Source organism: Delphinapterus leucas, chromosome X (genome assembly GCF_059928025.1).
Source record: "Delphinapterus leucas isolate spDelLeu-1000000601 "Yukka" chromosome X, BTC_Dleu_Yukka2, whole genome shotgun sequence".
Taxonomy (NCBI): domain Eukaryota; kingdom Metazoa; phylum Chordata; class Mammalia; order Artiodactyla; family Monodontidae; genus Delphinapterus; species Delphinapterus leucas.
The window spans coordinates 30,940,981-30,962,098 of NC_143150.1; the positions used below are offsets into that span (position 1 = coordinate 30,940,981).

At 47.4% G+C, this 21,118-nt stretch overlaps 1 protein-coding gene across 6 annotated transcripts in view; it reads right to left on the bottom strand.

The window, feature by feature from the left end:
• Positions 1–17,535, bottom strand: part of DOCK11 (dedicator of cytokinesis 11) — a 195,015-nt gene extending 177,480 nt beyond the window's left edge. For 5 of the 6 annotated variants that reach the window (XM_089904143.1, XM_089904146.1, XM_089904144.1 and 2 more), the window contains exon 1: positions 17,305–17,534. In XM_089904143.1, coding sequence (XP_089760269.1) covers positions 17,305–17,406 — 102 coding nt within the window. In that variant the 5' untranslated portion in view covers positions 17,407–17,534. Of the gene's footprint in view, positions 1–17,304 lie in introns of all 6 variants that reach the window. The other variant, XM_089904147.1, reaches the window with a different exon arrangement.
• Between the last annotated feature and the right edge of the window lie 3,583 nt (positions 17,536–21,118).

Genomic DNA, 21,118 nt, shown 5'->3' on the forward strand with positions numbered 1-21,118 from the left:
GTTCACTCTTGGTGGTGTACCTTCTATGGATTTTGACAAATATATAATAACACGTATCTCCCATCAGAGTATCATACAGAATAGTTTCACTGCTTTAAAATTCCTCTGTGTTCGCCCTATTCATGCCTCCCTCTCTGCTGCTTTTTAAGTTACGAAGAGAAAATATTCAAAACTCAGTTTAGGGCTTCCCTGGTGGCGCAGTGGTTGAGAGTCCGCCTGCCGATGCCGGGGACACGGGTTCGTGCCCCGGTCCGGGAGGATCCCACGTGCCGCGGAGCGGCTGGGCCCGTGAGCCATGGCCGCTGAGCCGGCGCGTCCGGAGCCTGTGCTCCGCAACGGGAGAGGCCACAACAGTGACAGGCGCGCGTACCGCAAAAAAAAAAACAAAAAACCTCAGTTTAAATACAACAGATCAATTTTCATACATCAGTTTTATATTATGATGAGAGTGGGTGCTGGAGAGAAAACGGAGGAAGAAATGTGGTGGGGAAAAGACAAGACAGAAGGACAAAGGCAACGAAAAAGAAATGAACTCAAGGATGTACATGCTGATAGGGGAAAAAAAGGGCACACAGTACAGAGGGGAAAAGAGACCCTGCTTACCAAGATCTGCAGCATAATCTAATTATCTGAAATGTCAGAGGCAAGACCTTCCATTTCATCCATAATTCCTAGTTCATCCATAATTCTCCCATCCTTTTAAGTCCACAAAAAATCTAAGATTATTTTTAAATAAAAGAACAAAGATAAGCAATTTCGAACTCAGGAAAATGGCAACCAGAAATCCTTGCAATATCGACGCATATCACCTATTAATTAGCTATACTTGAAATTTAAGTCCCTCTTGTGATCGATCATATTAATGGCAGCAAGGGATGACTACAGTATCGACAACCTAAGACACATGCAAGAAAGATGAGACCAATTTTAATTTACATTTCAGAAACTTCAGGGTAGGCATTTCCACCTCTCAAAAACAGTGAAGATAATATGAAACATTACATAGATGTAGACATACAGGTACATATACTGTGTGTGAGTGTATATACATATATACGTAAACCCTTTGAAACTTCACTTTATAGAGAACCCATTATGATCAAAATTGGAGGAATACTTCAGCAGATAGGAAAGAAAAGCAAATGGGAATTGAAGTCTCTAATTTCTAGGCCATCCTCATTTTATTGATTCAAGACACAGAGAATGTGAGACATGCAAAGCAACGGGCAAGGAGCTGCAGGATTATAGGAGAAATTATTTTAATAACAACAGCACCAGGCTAATTACTGTATAGATACTATATGTCACATACATATGCATTCATATATATCAGAGAAATATAGCAAGCCTGAAAAGTAAGTGTGGCGCTTTTTCTGAATTCTACTTTTTCTGATTACAGAAATAGTACATTTTAAAAACAGAAAATGTAAAGCAAGAATAAAATGTACCCATAATCCCACCACCCAGAGACACGCACTGTTAATATTCTATATACTCACATATATTATAAACACAGGCATTCCCTTTGAGAAGGTTTTCTCTGAATATAACAGTAATACTAACAGCTAACATTTACTGAGCACTTCCTATGTTCCAGGCATTATTCTAAGTGTATTACTGCATTACTTTACTCAGTCCTTACGTCAACCTTGTGAAGTCGGTGCTATCTATCATCATCTCCATTTTACAGATGGGGAAACTGAGGCAGAGAGTAGTTAAGTTACTAGAGTCACATATATCACATAAGCATCATTTTACAAAAACACGATCATACTTTGCATGGTGTTTCATAACCAAAACTTTTTCCCATGTCAATAATTAATACAGATGTCATTTTAATGACTGCATGGTTTTCTGGTGTATGGATGTACACTTTGCCCAATCCCTTACTGTTGAACATTCAGGTTGTTTAAGCTTGGGGAGGGGGGCAGTTGTTGTTTCGCTATTATAAACCACTTGGCAAGGCCCACTGAGGTTGATATTAGCTCCATTTTACAAATGAGCACAAGGAGGTTCCACAAAGTTAAATAGCCTGTCCAAGGTGACAGAGAGGGTCAGTGGAATCACTGGGCCTTTCTGGCACTCTGATGCCTACACATTAGCTCCTTCTACTCTCCTGCCCACTCCTTAAGGCATTTACATGCTAATGGATGAGAGAAGTTGTCAACCATAGTTCTGAGGCAGAATGAAATCAATCCTCTGTAAAACTGGAGAACTGGAATGGTAGGCTGAAAAATGCCCCCCGCCAAGGTATGTCCCCATCCTAATGCCTGGAACCTGCAAATGATACCTTATGGCAAAAGGGTCTTTAACATGTGATCGAGTTCATAAGGGTCTCAAGATGAAGAGATCATCCTGGATTATCGAGGTGGGCCCTAAACGCCATCACATATGTCCTTATAAGAAAAAGGCAGAGGGAGATTTGACACGACCAAATAGCGGGCCATGCGACTCACAGAGGCAGAGACTAGAGTGATGCAGCCACAAGCCAGGGAATGCTGGCAGCGACCAGAGCTGAGAGAGGCAAGGAACGGAACTTGCCCTAAATTCTCCAGAGGGAATGTGGCCCACTGATACTGATTTTGGACTTCCGGCCTCCAGAACTATAAGAGAATCAATTCGTGGCTTTTAAGCCACCGAGTTGGTCGTCATTTTTTATGACAGTCACAGGAAAGCAATACAAGTAGCAGGAGGCTATGGGCCTATAGAAGGAGCAACTTGCTCCAAATGTGGGGGGGGGGGCGGAGGGATGGCCATTTGACCTAAGCCCTGCAGGACAGATAGGGTTCCCTTTAGCAGGGAAGGGGCTGGAAGGGCATTCTAGGAAGAGGAGTCAGCACGTGCGAAGGCATGGAGATGAGAAAGTTTAGAGTGTGTTTGGGGAGCAGTAATGGTCCAGCACAGCTAGAGTACAGGTGACAGGAAGGAATGTGGTGGGAGAAGAGAATTCAAAAATGGGATGGGCCTTCCTGGTGGACAGGAAGGAACAGGAAGGCCTGCTAGGAAATCTGGGTGCTCATTTCCAGTAATGTGGAGCCAGTGCAGATAGAATTGGTATTTTTATGGGTTTGGGGATTTTGTGATTTTCCCTCATCCTTTCCTGAGAGGCAGCAGAATGGTGGGTCAGTTCCTAGCTATTTCAAGACAATAACTGCTTTGCTTACTGTCAAGATGGTCCACTCTGATATGTCATACCCCTAGGGACATGTGGACAAGACTGTGCCTAAATGATTTCTCCAGGGTGGGGCAAGAACCGTGACAGTGAGGTAGACCCATTCCATTCCACCTGGTGTCAACTGGGAGGACGCTCGTGCCCCCCAGGAGACATTCTGAAATGTCCCTGGTTGCTCTGAAATGTGCATGGCCTCTGCCAACTCATCACCCCAAGAAAGCAAAATCCTCCATTAAATTGAGCCGCAGGAACTTTGCTTGTCTCTCATGAGGAAGGTTTCACTTTTGAAAGGTCTACTAAGCCAAAGGCCACTCTTTCCCAATAAAACCCAGCAAAGACAGACAGACACACACACACACACACACACACACACACACACACACACACACACAGTGACATATACTGGGCTCTAGAGTGGTAATTATATCATTTCTTAAACTCTTCATTCTTATTCCATACTTCCGCAGACAGAATCTCCACTTCTCTTAGTTGGAACTAAATACAAAGCCAGGACACTTTAGGGGACAACCTTGCCAGATGTGTAGCTCCACAACATTCCCTTAGCATCCAGGCCATTGGATTTCCAGAAAAGGCACCCAGCCATCACTAGCTCAGGCCTCTGGAATTTTCCATCCTTGTCTAAAGAAAAGGTTAAAAACAATAAACACAGTGACGGCCCTGTCCCCCAGAGAACACTTTATGACCAAACACAGAGGAGAGAGGGAAGGAAGAGGTGAGAAAAAGATGAGAAGGGGTGAGTGAGAGAGTGCCCACCGTGGAAGGAAGTTTCCAGAGCACAAATATGTAGAAGCTTTTCCTGGAAGGTCACAGTGCAGAGAGGTGAGGGCTGCCAGGGGCAGCAGTTGAAAGATCAGAATGAGGGGAGAACAGTCAGGGGTTAGTGGAAGGTGCAAAGAGAAAGAAAGAAATTTGGTCGGGAGAGCGCGAAGTCAGCTAAAGGAACCCTGCCCCAGTGGGTGCCTCGCTCAGAGCAGGTCTCAAGGCCTCGGAGGGGCAGCCTCCACGGCCCCCATTCCTGTCTAGCAGGGTTTGCTGCCTTGAGAAATACGGATCTGGAATAGGTGTGAACTGTTGCCCTTCTTCTACCAGAAGATGGAGGAAGTGAGGGCCAGCCAACCCTTGACTCCCAAAAGGAATCTGGCCTCTACAGGTTTCCGGTGGTCCCAAGTCTTAAACCCCCAAGTCGGAGAATTAGGTTCCAACTAACACATACGGTGGAGAACTACATAGAAGTGTCCTCCACATTCCTTAACTAATTAATTTGGGGTCTTGAATTATGCGAGTTGACAGGATGCACCACCCCACACAAAACTGTTCCATTTACCTAGCACAATTTCTACAGGGGTGGATTTCTTCCTGTCTGAATCTAAAACTATACTGCTACCCTCATTAAATATTGTTAATATTTTCATCTCTGGTCTCTTGGTCTATTATAATGAGGGGGAAAAAAATCCCTTCCTTCCATCTTAACTTATTTTTATCCTTTAGTTTCCTCAGATTAAGTCCTTGTCTTCCCTTCCCCCACCCCACCCCCATCCTTGCCCTAAGTAGATCCCATGTATTAAAATCAGTAGAAATAGATTCTCTGCTTCAATTCAAGCAACAGTTCTAAAAGCATTTCCCTTGGGATTTTAGCATGACCAGAAGGAACGTATTTCTCTTTTCCTTCAGCTAAGACAGCTTGCTATCTCCCATAGCTCAGCATGCCTCTCCCCTCCCATCTCTGTCTGTCTGTCTCTCTCTCTCTCTCTTTTCTAGCTCACTCTCAAACACATTTGCTTCCTACTTTCTTCTGGTACACACCACACTCCCAGATGTTCCAGAGTCCTGAGGCATCAACTCTGTCACGAAGGTCATTGATCCAATGCCTACTATCCCTAAGCCATGAAGTTCAGATGAGGGCCAGTGAAAAAGGAAAAACCTCAAACCAGAAAGGAGTAACTCAGTAAAATAATATGAAATAAACTATAACAAAATAAGCCAGGTTGAAGGGCAAGAGCCTATAACATAAAAAAAAAGGAACATCAGTTTCTGAAGAAGATTTAAATAGGATTACAGTTAATACCTTTTCACATCCTAGAGATTAGTAGTATCTAAATACATTAGAAAAAATTTTAAGATAATTCCACTGCAAACATCTGAATTTTTTAACTGAGTTGGCTTATAAGGAGAATTGGAACTATTTTCCTATTGAGGAGAAAAGAAAGGAAGACTGGAACAGGAGACAGTGAAGATGGTTAATGTATATTTTGTCGGTACAGATTTTTAAACAAAATCTGGGGGTTTCCCAACCTTTTACAAAATGTTTTTCAGTACATTTCAGCCAATTATCCAAGGGTCTGGAAAAAGATACGCCTGGCCTCGGAGAAATATAGCCATGGCCAATTAGAAGTGATGTAAAAATAGAAAATGCAACCCACATCGATGATAGAGTGCTTCTTCAGGGCAGTAGGCTCTGTGCCATCAGCTTATCATGGATATTGTCATGGCCAGCGTGAGGAGGGCTGGTGCAAATGCGATCAGCCAGCAAGCTTTTGTGGTGTGTGTCTCTAAGATGGCAATGACTGGACTTGGTGAATGAGACAGGAAGTTTCAATTTCTCTCTCAATTGAAAACATCGTGAAGACAGAAGGAATCAGAGAGCTTTTCCAGTCCTTCTCTCTGCTTCTTGAATCATGTGTTTTAGAAACCCATTTCTGGGAAAGGGTCTGCCAATTACCTTGAAAATGCAGGAGGGCCATGCCCAGTCTAACCTGACCTTCAGGATGGGTGAAGTGTCTCTCACACAGGACACATGAGAGGTGTCTTGGGGCTTGTCAGCCAAAGAGTTATCCTCTCTGATGTGAAACCATCCTTTTCTCTTTTCAATACACACACCCACCCCCTTACCTCTTTACTCTTTAGCTGAGGGTGGAAAATTCCATAGGCCTGAACTGGCTAAGTGCCTGCCAAGTGTCTGGCCAGCTTGTATCTTGAAACACCTCAAGTCTGAAAGCAGTGCCCACTTACAAGAACTCCAGACTGAGGGACTTTTGTGTGGGAAAAATTTTTTTTAATCATGAAGAATTTAAGAAAACATCCAAATTGAAATTGCAGACTGCAAACCTATATTGCTTTCTTTCGGCCAAAATTCTCAAAAGGGTTTGTGCTTTCTCATTCTTATTCTGTGAAGGCTTTTGCACCTGGCTCACAGTTTGCCCGTCTATCAGCCCCGTGTTCCTCCTCCACCACAAGGTCAGTATCCATGCTGGAAACCCATGTGACCCTAGAATTCCACCATTCCTCAACCTCTAGCAATGGTTTCCCAAAGCTGTCCGCTTCTTAATCCCTGGAATTTGTGACTACGTTATATTACATAGCAAAGGGATTTTGCAGATGTAATCAAGTTAAGGATTTTGAGATGGAGAGATTATCCTAACTAATTATCCTGGTGGGACCAAGGTAATCAATCATAAGAGTCCTTCTAAGTGAGGGAGGGAGGAAGGAAAGAAGGAAGGCAGAAGAGTCAGAGTCAGAGAAGGAGATGTGATGACATAAGCAGTATCAGTAAGATACGATGTGAGAAAGACTTGACCAGACATTGCTGGCTTGAAGATGGAGGAAGGGGCCACAAGCCAAGGAATGCAGGCAGCCTCTAGAAGCTGTAAAATGCACGGTAACAGATTCTCCCCTAGAGCTTCTGGGAGGGAGTGAGGACTTACAGACACCTTGGCGTTAGTCCACTTAAAACCGTTTCAGACTTCCAACCTCCAGAACTGTGAGTTTAGTAAATCTGTATTGTTTTGAGACACTAAGTTTGCGGCAATGTGTTGTAGCGGCCATAGGAAACTAACAGGCCATGCATCTAGTGCAACTCTCAGCAGGGTCACTGCTGGGACTCCTCATCTCAAGTACTCTGCCTTTTCTGAGTTCCCTAAGCAGACACCCAGCGTGCTAAGCTCAAGCTATTGTGCAGTCATGGTGAGTGTAGGACAGTCCTCCTCAGGACCGGCAACAAGACGAGAACTCTCCTAGAGGGGCTGCGCAATTGGCCGGCAAACCAAGGCAGAGGCTTAGATATGGGGTAGGGGGTCGGGACGAGAAAGAAGATAAAACCCAGTGACCGGAAATGGATTTTACAGACCGGGCAGAACCAGTAGCCTAGGGGACTTAAGGCCCAGATCCGCAGCTCTGAATACGAGTCTTCTGATGTCCCCTTGCTTAGGCCCTGACTAGTCTCTGGGCCTGGGGCGGTGCCGGGCTGGCAGGGGACATCCGAGTCCACCCCACGCAGAGGAAGCAGGGGGAGGGAGCTGGGCCTCCATCGCAGAACTGAGGCGACAACAAAGCCCTATGGAATTCTCCTCCGGCTCTCCCGGTGAGAATTCCGCCAGACCCCGTTTCACTTCGTTCGGAAGGCGAAGACAGAGGCAGAGCTCCTCTGTAAGCAGTCACGCAGGTCGCTAGCAGTGGAGGAGCGATTCTCCCTCGGGGTCAGGTTAGCAGGGAGAACCTTCTTTGCTCCACAAGCAATAGCGCATGATCTAAACACTCTTCTGGCCAGAAGGAGAGCTGCGGGCGCCTATGAGCTTTCAAATAACCATTTTGTTCAATTTTCGCCAACAGTTGATTGAGAGCCCTCCTGGATTTAAGTGCTTTCTTGGTGGTAAGTTAGGCAACTCAGAAGGTGGTATTCCCTCCTTCTGGTCTCTAGGAAACCATTTAATGGGCCGAAGCCTTCGGAACTTGTTAACCTATGAAAATAAACTGGTTTTGCCAACCACACTGTTCCACTCACGCCATGAACATTGACAACAGGTCCTGTAAGACATAAAGTTGGCAGTCTCTCAAGTGGGAAAGCTACACGGCTAATATAAAAGGCATGGAGAGAAATATATATGTTGTTATTTTTGGACGGCACTAACCTGCTTGAAAAAAAATCATAAAAACAGTTCCCTGAAAATGATCCCAGGTACCTTGGCAGAGCCAGTGTCCTGGAGAATTTTTTTCCCCCATATAGCTAGTCAAATAGCAAAGAAAGGAAGGACGGCCAATTGCAAACAGTTCTCAAAGTCCTTAGGCTGACTTTGGCAAGGAAAAATCTATACGGATCTTGCCCACATTTCTCAGTAACAACCCCACCCCTCTTTATTTCTTTTTTCTGTCCTCACCTCCTACTTTCCCACTACAGAGACCTAAGCTTGTTCAGAAATAAACACTGTTTCCCAACAGGAGGAGATCATCACCAAAACCGCACAAAGAGAGCTTCCTCCACCCGTTCTATTGTGGAATCTGGCCCAGGAGCTAGTGCTTCTTTACCTGATTGTGCCAAAGAAATTGAGACACCCGGAGTTCATTACCTGTTCTGTCATTTAGCAAACTTGGGTGGCCTACGGCCTGCCTCACTTGAAACCATGCCTCTGTTTCCCCACTGAAGGGAGACAGGTGATGACAATGCAGGATGTGTTTCACAGTGACCTGGAAGAACATGCGAGGTCAGAGGCATAACAGCATTTTTGACTCATCATAAGATCGGGGCTATAAAAATACAAGGTCTAATACAACCACTATTTCGTACAAAGGCATCCCCCAGCCTCCTGACACACTTCGCTGAAGCACTTCAAATAAAGATGTTCTGTCTCAGAGGCTTAGAAGAACATTTGACTTCTTAGTTAAATCTCACCCAGTCAAATCTTTTAGTCACTACGGAAAGCAACGGGAGGGGAGAGCTGAAGTATCAGAATACCTTCAAACATTTCTCTGCAGCTTGAAACATGTACAGTCCAACGTAAGCTGTCGAGAAAGGCCAAAATACAACTTCCTGTCAACGATAAACTCGATGAGCAATAAAAATAAGGTGCTAAAGAATGGCAGGAAATCATTAATAGCAAATTTTGGCGTGATTGTGCGACGCTGTGCGTAGATAGTAGGTCAACCTCATGTCCCTGGAACAGTTGGCATATTTTCCACGGTACTGACTACGCTGGAAACCTGCACGCACTGTTCCTAATTGGACTCATCCTGCTACCACAAAACCAGGATAGCTGGGCAGAAAAGTATATTAATTTCTTAGAAGACCTGTAAGCTTAAAATGTTCCCACTAAAATACATGTTTCCAAAATACATCTTTAAAAGGGCACTTGAATGTCAACGGTCATTTGATTCTTTTTAAAGTAAGGATTAATGAGTAAAAGGCATGTCAATAAAGTTTTGAGAGGGAAAGGAAAGAGCGTTCAAGTTCTAGTCTTCCATACAGAGCCCAATGCTCCTCTATCCATGCTTTTGGAGAAACCGCACTGAACAGATTGTCGTAAGTTTCCCAGACCAGAGGACCTCCTCCCAGGCACAGGATGGGGTGTTCCTCCCCACTAGACGACCAGTCTTCCCACCCACTCATCTGACTAGTCTGAAGGCAAGAACTGCCAAAGACCCAGAGCCCTAGCTCACATCCACTGGGCTCTTCGATATGATCCAGTCCGCCTGGGAATGGCTGCTCCCAGGACCTCATGGGCAGCCAGCTTATTCTGCCAAGAAGGGTATGATTCTCGGCTCAGCCATGTATGTGGCTCACCCTTTGGGGCATGATCTACAGCAGGGAAATAAAAAAGCAAGGGTACCTGCTTCCCTTCTACCCGTCTACTTTTGTTGGTTGATGTGTCACACATACACAAAAGACTTCTGCACACCATCAAGCCCGGGAATAAGCATGCGAGCCAACAGTTGTCCAGTGCCTTCCACGTGCCAAGCCCCGGTCCCCAGTGCTTTGCATGCAACTCATGGAAGCCTTTCCGCAAACCCAAACCCACGAGAGGGTTATCGAGGCACAGAAGGTGAAATAACTGGCCCAAGGTCACCCAAGTTAGTAAGCAGCTGAGCTGGACTTTGAACCCGGGCAGTGAGTTTCCAGAGCCCAGTGTGCTCTACTAAGCACGAGTCACAGACAACGGAGCTGAACGAGACTGTCCCTTTGCCCCCAGCTCCTGCTCTGGGAGCCTCCAGGGTGTGGCCCTGCAAGAATCGGAAAGGCATCTGGCTCTGGGTTGATATAAGCGACAGGTCAACGTTACCCATGAACCCCTCTGCACTCCTGACAAAAGCTAAAAGAAACTAAGGTATCTAAATCCCAAACAGAGATGTATCATAAAACTACCATTAGGATTTACAGAAAAGGGGAAACGGCTCTCGTGCTTTCTCCCGCCTGTGGTTTCTGGCCTTCCCTCTGTGTTTAAAAAAAAAAAAAAAAAAAAAAAGGAAGAAAAGAAAAAAAACTAATAATTTTTCAACATGCCTACGGATCATTTTATGTCTCAGAAGAAAGCAAAAGCAGGGAGGTGAATGACTCCTCTGAACGGAATTCCCGCAAACAAGCCTGGGGGGGCGGGGCGGCTCCCGAGGTGGGGTCTGGGAAGGCAGCAAGCGCTCCGGCAGCCCACAGACGTCAGGTCAAGGAATGTCAAGGGGAGTTACACATGTACACTGGATGTGAATTTCTCAGAGTGTCGGGCGCTGCCATTTACTTTCCCCATTCCCATAAAAAAAAAAAAAAAAAAAAGGGTCTCTGTAGCCCAGTAAATGAGGGAAATGCCAAAGGCCTCATTTAACATTGTTGAACCCAGAAAGGACCAACGTCTTGAAAAAACGTTAAGGACCACAAAAAAGACCATGAGGGGGCGGGGGCAGGCAGAAATGATGTAACTAACTGAAGACAGAAGCAGCACCAATCACTGGACTCCTGCCGCTTCCATCGTCTCTGTTTCACACTCAGCTGCACGCGTCCCATCTCCCTTCCAGGCTTGCGAGTCCCTCAAGGGCAGGAAACACGCTGGCCAGCCTCTTCAGGCACCTGGGGAAGGACGCTGGTCAGGCTGAACCCTGGGAGGGGAAGCTGCCCAGGGGGTGACCTAACTTCCCATGAAGCCTGCCTGGGGAGGCCGCTCCTCAGCACCCCCCCCCCGCCCCGCCCTGCCCTGCCTCCCACTTCCCTAACGACCCCCAAAGGTGCAAAGCTCTTCAATCAGCTAATCTCGCCTCCCCTGCCCGGCTGCTCAGCCCTGGCTCTTCCGCCCCTTCCTGATCCCATCTGGAACACTTTCTTCTCTGCCCTCAAGAACCCTAGTCTTTTGCCAAAACACAACACTAGAGGCTCAGCCTTTCCCCAGAATGTTCTCTCCACCGCCTTAACTGTAAAATGGCTTTGCCCTGACAACCCTCTCTAGAAGGGGCCGCTCATTTGCTTCTCCCTTCCCCTCTCGTGGAACACACTGACCCTCCTGGTCACCTGGGCTGACAAACCTCAATCATCTTGACTCCACCTCCCCCCCTCTCTCTTCCTCCCGCTTCTTCCTTCCCCCCTCTACTCCCCCTTCAAGGATCACTAAATCCTGCTGATTTTATCACTTCTCCTACTTCTTCCGCCTTATCTCCATTGTCACTGCCTCAGCTAAGCCACTGTTGTCCCTCTCCAAAACCATACAGCTATATTTTACCCAGTTACCTGGTCTCCAGGCACCCAACACCTGGTCCATCCTATATATTGTTTCCATGTGTTTCCCGCTGTGAGGGGCACTGGGAATAGACAGGAACACACAGCCCCTGCCTTCTTGGTTCATATTCAGAATGGGTATGAAATATTGCCCCCTTCTTCACTGTAATCTGTGATAGACCCTTCTAGAATACTTTTTTTTTTTACTAGATCTCTCCTAAACTTTTATGAATCACTTATACATCAGACGCTTTCCAAATATTACCTTCTTCGACCCCCCCGAGAACTCCACAAGGTCAGTACAACTATTTATTATCCCCATTTCACAGATGAGGAAAACAAGATCTCGTTACTCGCTTCGGTTCACAATGCAAGCCGGTGACAGAGGGCAGAGTCAAGCCCAGGTCTGACTCTTGAGCCTGGGCTCTGACTCCCACATTTTAAGGAGGACACTGAAACCTTGGAAAGGAGCCCAAACAAGATGATCGTGATGGTGAAGCATCTTGAAACCAAGTCACATGAGGAAGGAAGGAAGGAAAGAAATGAAGGCTCTTTGGCTTTGGGAAGAGTGCATTTTAAAATGCCATGGTGGCTGTCTCCAAATATTTGAAGGGTTGCCATGTGAAAGAGGAAGCAAACATATTCTGTGCGGCTCCAAATGGCAGAGCTAGGCCTAGCCTAGTGGTGGAACTTACAGAGAGCAAATTTCAGCGCAAGAGCCGTTTCTAACCCAGCCCTCTAATGGGCAGAGAGCGTTTAAGCAGAAGCTAGGCAACGTTTGTCAGGGCCGGTACGGGGGACGTTCCTGCCTTGAGTAGGCAAGTGGTCTAGATCTGCGTTTCTGTGCACATCAAAGTCACCTTGGGTTGTTTTTAAAAATACACATGCCTGGCCCCAGCCCAGACTTATCGAAACAGAATCTTAGGGGTAGAGACCGTTAGTGTGAGAAGTACAAACCAGGAAATAAGTCTGTACGAAGGTTCACTCAAATCCTCAACAGAAGAAATACAGATGGCTAATACATATGCCAACCTGGTCAACTTCAAGACTAATGAGAGGAATGCAAATTAGAAAGGTGATATGCCGTTTACTGCCTACCAGATTGCAGAGGTTAAAAAATACTAATTACCGGTGTTGGCATGGGAGGGGGCAAAAGGAACACTCACACTTTCTGGTGACGGAAGGGCAAATGTCAATAACTTTCTGCAGAGTAATTTAACAGCAGGTTTAAAGGAAATGTTAATGCTAAAAATGTGTCTAATGTTTGAGCAAAGCAATTCCAATGCTAGAAATTTATCCTAGAGGGACAATCTAGCATGTTTGAAAATGCCTGCTCAAAGATGTTCATTCAAATTCATGTTTATACCAGAGCTGTCCTGAAGAACTTTCTGCAGTGGTGGAAATGTTGTCTCTGGGCTGTCCGATGCAGGCCAGCCACTAGGCACACGTGGCTCTTGAGCACTTGTGGCAAGGGCAATTTAGGAGCTGATTTTTAAAGTTTTTAAACTAATTTTAGTTTTTTAATGAATTCAAACGTAAATGTAAATAGCCACAGGTGGCTAGTAGCTACTGTACTGGAAAGCTCATGTTTATAACTCCTCAGAATTAGAACTTCTCAAGACATCAAACGATAAAGGATGATTAACCTATGGTCCACCCACAGTGGGACTTCTGGCAGTCGTTAAACATGATTATGTAGATTTGTATCACTGACGCAAAGAAATGTTCATAAGATATGGGTAAGTGACATAATTATTTACAAGTTTGTATGATAAATTTGTTTAACGTGCTCGGCTTGGAAAACAAATTCTATTCAGTACTATTTGGTGCTTCAAAGAGGGTTGGGCAAGGAGGCCTCTCCGGCTTCACCGCAACCTCTGCACTGGGCTGGCTGACAGATCCTTCCTTCTCCAAACCTGGAGGAGCCAACGGGAGCAGTAAGACCATTTCATGCTTACTCGCCCACACTCTGGGTCAGTGCATGCAGAGCCCAGCTAAGTCTCTGAACTGCAGAGTCGCGGGCAAAGCCCGTTGCAACTGGCTTTATTCTACCGTGTAAGTTGTTTTGTCCTCGATTAAGTACTTTCCACAAATTCCCCTGGGAAGAGGGAGCAGGGGAGCTGATTCATTTTCAGGCCTTCCCTAAATGCAAACCTAAGGAACACTCCTTGCAGAGGTGGTAGTGTTGGGGGGGAGGAGGGGGTGTCAACAGCTGCAGACCCTTTTCAGCCATTCTCGGCTCTTGGAGAGCTTTTCTCCACTGGCTTTGTTATATGCCATCTGGCCAGGCGCCAGCCAGGGCACCATGCATGCATCGCCCTGCCTCAAGGGGCTACAACCCGTAATATCTAGCAACCCTTTCCTGATCCTTTGGCGCACAAGGAATTGAAAGTAAATTCAGCAGCAGCAAGCCAACAGTACTTAAACACCTACTAGGCGACCTTCCCAGGCAGACACAGGGACTCCTCCCAAGGGCAGCCAGAATACAACAGGTTTATCAAATGCCTTTGTTCCCCCAGAGGCACAAAGAGCTACATCCTGAATTATAACAAAAACAGCGTTGAAACTCTGCATTTTAAAACGTGTATATATGTAAACACTTCTCAGTTAATCACAGACGCTCTCAGGTTATAATATTCCTCCCCAAGTCTCTCTTGAGAAATCTCTGCCAGTGGTTAATTCTGTAATTATCCCTTTGCCTGGGTTAAAACTGTCTTTCATTAAAAAAAAAAATGCAGCAACAAAACGGTCTCTCTTTCTCTATCTGCTTCATTATATAGTTAACAGATTTGAGGAAGTACTGATAACTGAATGAAGGTTTGAATACACAAGTACGTGCTATATATAGCCCAGGCCTTCTGAATTTTTCAAACAGTGAACAAAACTGAATGATGTTAGCAACATGCCAAAAAGGGTATAATTGTTAAAAAAGAAACCACCTAAACAGGAAATTCTGTATATTTGTTCAGCTTGGTGGTTTTTCCAAGTTCTAGTGAAAGATACACCACAGGAAAGCTTGCTCTGCGGCAGGAATGACTCCATATTGAAATCTAATGAAAATGCGACTCCATATTGAAGCCCTAACTTGAATGTCGTGGGTTTACAGCAGCAAGTGTAAATCCTACCTCAGCTGTCCCTAATAAACATTTTGGGTCTTAAATCAGAAAAGAATCAGACGTTATGATGGCAGCTGCAATGTGGTCCACTCGCTCTCCAGCCACCCATGGCTTTGCTAACTTTGGTTAACGAGCTCTTGGTGTCAGAAAAGCAGGGGCCAAGAAAGAGAGCCATTTAGGAGAGTACACTCCATTTAAGACTCTTTCCTTATCTCTTAATTGACTGAACTGCTTCAAAACAGCATTCACTAAGGTGCTATGAATAAGCTAAAACTGATTTATGTACATAATCTGGGTGTCCTCTTGACAAACACATACACACAGACCCAACCCAGGCTGGAACTAACAGAAACAAATGAAGATAAAGTCATCACACTCATTCACAATTTTAGGGCATCTAGGATTGTGCCTTGCACGTTGCAGGGGCTCAACAGATATAGATTTAGATTCCTAGAATCGGTTCTCCCCACCTCCCCAAATCTCAGTGTGGACCACATACCAGAGTAGTAAATAAATATCATTCCTGTGCCTTGCCCGGTAAAAAAAATCTGTGGCCTTGGTCCCAAGTAAGTTAGGTTGGCGGTATCTCTCAGAAGAGTCTCCTCCCACTAACAGTTTTTTGTGCCAGAGTCAATGGTTAGGAAGGCACCTGTGTTACCCCCAATTCTTTTTCAAACCCAAAACCCTGGACAAGAATGCTACTGTCAACTACGTTGCTGGGGGTGGCTGGTCAAATCCCAGCGGAGGTTTGCTGAGTCCCATTTATTCTCTTGAGACCATCTGTCCAATTCACAGGCTCCCTTCACACGATGTGGTAGAGGGCCAGCCACCCCTGCTTAAGCGAGGTTTTCTTTCTGCCTGAATTTAGGAAAGCGTTTCCTATGCTAGGGAGACTGAATCACTTGTTAACAATCACCCGAGATGAGAGCCCTGGTATAAATTCCCTACCCACAGCTTGCCTTCCTCTCTTAACTGGCTGTGATGACAATCGAGGTTCCAATCTAACCCCAACAGGACCTCATTCTAAAATCAGTGAGACACACAATAAGCCAAGTCCATTAAAACAACATTAAAGGTCTGGCTTTTTAGCTCTGCTAAACAGCAGGATTAAACTTCCAAGGGTCCAGCTACGATAGAGAGATTTCTTTAAAGTCATTTGGCTTTGCACAGTTGTAGCTATTAGGGATCAGATCTTTATCTCAAAGGTACATATTTTTACCTTTGATCCTCCTCCAGAACTCCCACTAATGTCAACTTTCTCCACTGTTGGGATCAGGCCCCTGGCCTCCCTTTAATGTTGTTTTTATCGCAGATTCTACAAGATCAACAGAAAAATTACAAGGAAAAGCTGTGAAGTTCCCTTCCGATGATAAGTTGTTTTAACAAAAAGAGCTCACTCTTAATGGTGAAATTTAAACACAGCAGACGACTCGCTATAAGGTAGAGAGCATGGAGAGAGACAAAAACGAACAAACAAAAAACCAAAGCAACAAAACAAATGCTAATTAACCAGTCTGATTGCTTATTTAGGTTCTGACTACTGGTCCAGGAAATTGGCAACGAGTGTCTTGAAAACAGGAGAAGGGGCAAGTGCTCGTTAGTACCCTCCGCTGCGCTCCAGAGTCAGACAATCCGAATGAGGCTGAGGGTGCGATGGAAAGGCTCCCAGGAGGTCAGCGCGCTTTCCAATGCCCATCCCCCAACCGTGAGCGGTGGGGCTCTGAGCCCAGGTCCTCCATCCCTGGACTGGCGCACACCGTCTTCCCCCAAACCCCCATGGCCCCATCTCCTGCCTCCGGAGCGCTCTCGGGTCGCAGGGGACACCCTCGCCCTGCGGCTGCAGACCCCGCGCCCACACGCCCCGGAAACCCGTTGTCTCCAACCCCCTCCCTCCGCAGCAGCAGCGGCGGCGGCGGCGGCGGCGGCAGCGGCAGCAGCACCCTTTCTTACACCCATCACCACCCTCTCCCCAGTAGCAGGAGGAAGTCGCTGTGCTTCCTCTGTTCTCACCGCCCGCCGGAGCTTGGGCGCCCGGGGCTTTTTGGGTGGGGTTCTTTTTTTGTGTACACGGTGTGTGTGTGTGTGTGTGCGCGCGCGAGTGCGTGTATGTGCAAAACGGACATCGCATCCTTCCGCCTAGGCTGCCTCAGGTGCGGGCAGCATGGACTCTGGATGTCGTCGCGCCCGGGTCGCCGGCTCTTTGTGCCGGGTCTAGGGCAGCGCGGGGTCCGTTCTCGAACTCACACCCCCGGCCGGGGCCCCAGTTCCGAGCCCCCGACGGCCCGTCGGCGTCCAGCCCGTGCGGGGCAGCCGGGCAGCCGCGGCGCTGTCAGCGGGCGCCTGGGACTCGGACCCCGGCGAGCGGCGGCCGGGGCGAAAACTTACTGAAACGGAGAAAGAGCGCGGAGCGCACCGGCCGGCCGCCGCCGACGCCGTCCCCGTCCCGGCCCCGCGCGCGCGGGCGCGCGGGAAGCCACCCAGTTGCTCTCGCCCGGAGCGCGTTCCCCGGGACGCCCCGTCCCCCGGCCACTCACCAGCACTACGGAGCCCCGCACGGCCTCCGACACGCTCTGTCGGAGCTCGGCCGCCGTGCCGGGCTTGCTGAGCCGCTTGGTGAATTTGCGCACTTCGGCCATGGCAGCGGCGGGAAGGTCTCGGCTGGCTTGCTCACTGCCCCGGGCCGGGGCGGCCGCGGCCGCTGCTGCTCCAAGTGTTTACACGCCGGCCGGCCACATCGCAGCTTGGCGGCGGCGCGTCTCCCGCTGCTCCTCCCTCCCGCCCTCCGCTGCCCCTCCCTCTTTCCCTCCTTCCCTTCCTCTCTCGCTCGCCGTCCTGCCCCACGGCGGCGGCCGCTCCCTCCCCCAGAGAGCCCGTGCTCCGTGCGCGAGCAGCCCGAGGAGGAGGGTGTGTCTGGCGAGGAAGGGCGTGTGGAGGGGGAGGGAGCATTGGAGGGGGAACGAGGGTCACGAGGGAAGAGGGGGGAAGTGGCAACCGCTCGGGCTCCGCCCGCAGCTGATATTGCTGGTGCAGCCGCCTCCGGGAGGGGAGGTCTGGTTGCTTCATTTTCGTTTGTGTGTATTTTGGGGAGGGGGGAACGACACGAAATGTCTCCAAGTGTGCGGCGCGCTCTACCCCAGCGCTCCTTTCCCGCCCCGGAGGCTGCAGTGCCCGGAGGAGGGCTGGGGAACTCTCGCGCCCCGCCACCCCGCAAGCCCCCAGGACCGGGGCGGCGAGGGGCTGCGCGACAACGTGGAGCAGCCGCCTATTGTGTGCTCCGCCCGGGAGGGGTCGAGCCGATGTCGCTGTCGAAGGAGGGAGAGCGGGTTTTCCGGCCGGAGCGACTCGCTTGGGTCCTCTGCTGCCCACACCTCCTCCTCACGTGGGAGGGGTCGGGGGGCAACCCCAGGAGGGAGCGGGCTTCTGGGACTGGAAACTTGCTGTGGGCGAGCCCACCCATCCACCCCCAGCAGGGCAGGGGACAGCTGGATGGTGGGCCCTGAGCCCGTGGCAGGTTGTCTAGTTCGGCAGAGACTGGGCGGGGGGGCGGGGGCGGGTTTGGAAGGCCATTACCTGGAGTCTGGAGGATTTACCGGTCTTCTAGAAGCTTTTACACATCCTGCTATCGCCTCTCCATTTCCTACTCCTTTCCTTATCCTCTTCACCTTCCAAGAAATTGTTTCCCAAGAATCAAAGAACATCTTCTAACTAGATGTAAAATAAACGTGCTTAAGACAGAAATAAGGATGTGAATCTTGAAGTACTAGTGACCCTGTAAAACCTCCCCAAGTGCAAAGTGAAAGGCTCTGCTAACCGCGGGAATTTTCTGTCTGGTTACTTAATGTGTTAAGAGTTTGAAAATGGCCAAAAATTTCTGGGGAGCCATGCAGCCCTTCTAAGCGGGTTTCTACCACTGCCATGAGGGCACTTTGCCCACTTTTTTTTTTTTTCCCGGTACGCGGGCCTCTCACTGTTGTGGCCTCTCCCGTTGCGCAGCACAGGCTCCGGACGCACAGGCTCAGCGGCCATGGCTCACAGGCCCAGCCGCTTTGCGGCATGTGGGATCTTCCCGGACCGGGGCACGAACCCGTGTCCCCTGCATCGGCAGGCGGACTCTCAACCACTGTGCCACCAGGGAAGGCCCACTTTGCCCACTTTTTACCATCTTCAAAGACCAAGCAGTCACACCTATATATAGGACTTTGTTTTGAAAACAAGGGCATGGTTGATGGTTTCTGTGAATCCAGAAAAGACCAAATCTCTTAGCAGCATGTCTATTTCAGCAGTCATCACATTAGTCCCATTAAAGCACAGACAAAGGTTCCAGAGGGCTTGGGACCCGGAAGTCCTCAGAAGGCAGAAGCCATGTATCACCAATCTTGGCTTTGCACAGAGCGTATGTATATAAAATGTGTTAATTGTTGAATGTAGGTGGATCAGCCCGAATTCACGCCTCGGTTCCATGAGTGTCAGTGTGGCCCGCCCTGTTGGTTACCGCCAGAAAAGCCATAACACTTTTTCCTTGCTAAGAGAGCCCAGATTTGCTTCTGGTATGGAGCAGAGCCAGGGGACTTAGGGAAGACAGACCCAGCTCCAGGTGATGAATTATGACTGGTTAAAAAGAAAATCATGATAATCTCACTCTACTAGAGGAATGGTCTTAACTCCATTCAGTTTGGGCCCATGCAATAGAAAAGAGAAGTGTGGGAGGAGAGCTCCTGAGTTTTTCCACCTTTTAAAAAAGAGCTGTGCAGAGAGACCTCTGCTACCCCTTCTCCCTGAGAGGGGTCTTTTCTGGTGACGCATCTGTCCTTGGCAGCCATTTTGCAACCACAAGGGAAGTCCAAGACCATCGCAGAGGGGCCAATCCAGAATTCAGACAGCATTGAACCGTTGAACCAACCCTACCTAGTACTGCCTACCTCTGAGAAAAGTAAACCCTTATAGTTTATGCAACTTTTAGTTGAATATTCTGTTTCTTTCAGCCAAAAGCATCTTTACTACTACATACTCTATTGTAGCCATTAAAAGTACACAGGGTTGAACAAGACAGGCCAAGGTCCCTCTTCTGGTGGAGCTTACGCTCTAGTGCAAGCAAATGAACATGTTAATTTCAGAAAGCGAGAAATACTATGTGGAGGATTAAGTTAAGGTGATAGGATAGAGAGTACTTGGAGTTGGAGACCTAATTTAGAATAGAAGGTCAAGGAAGTCTTCTTGGAGGAGGTGAAAGTTGAGTGAGTCTTGAAGGAAAAGAAGCAGCCAGCAAAGATCAGGAGGTAGAGCACTCCAGGTAGAATGGAATGACAGGTACAAAGGTGTGGAGATGGGGGCAGACTTAGTGTGTTCAAAGCCAGAAAAAAAAAAAGGGCCAGCATGGTTGGAGCATAGAAGGAAGAGAAGTAGTAGGAGATGGAATCGGAGAAGAAGGCAATTTCTACAGAGCCTTGTGAGCCATCGGAAGCACGTGTCACACGGATGGTATGCAAACACCATCTGGTCATTAGTAGGCACCATGCTTATTCTTGAGACTGTAGGTTTCACTTTTTTTGCTTTGAGGCTTCTGTTTAATTACATAAACATTGAGCGTTGTGCTATGCACTGAGGGACGATGCAGGATGAATTAAATACACTGTCCATTCCCTTCAGGAAAAAAAAAAAAGTCCTGTAGAGAATGTATTTATGATACAAGGAAGTATGTGATAAAGACCATACTTGAGGTAAAGCGGGAGATCGCAAAATCACATCTGATTAGGGCCTACTGAAGGCTTCCTGTAGGAGGGGGCGTTTGAGTTTGACCCTGAAGCTGAGTAGGATTTGGACATGACTACACTCACATAGTAAAGGGAAATTGTAGAGGCAATCCTACAGCTTCCAACAGAGCATTTTATTGGGTGATTTCTTTTCCACATTTGTTAAATATCTTTGATTTTATCACAAATTTACCTATCCTAATGTTTATTTTAATTTAATTTAATGTTAACCCTATCCTAATTGAACTTGAGATTCAAGTATTAGAAATGCCATAGAGCTCTTTGACCTAGAAATTCCACTTCTATGAATCAATGCCAAATAACTCTCACATGTGAACTGAGATGCCTGCCTAAAGATACTCATTGTATCCATGTTAATAATAGCAAACTATTAGAAACAACCTAAATACCATCCATAAGGGACTACTTTATCCTCAATTTCTAGATCAGTGCCTGGCACATAGTAGGTGCTCAAAGAATATTTGTGAATGAATGAATGAATGCATGGATATAACATGATTCATTCATACTAAGGAATTCTCTACAGCTATTAAGAAAGAATGAGATATATATGGATGTACTTACATCGAAAAACTCC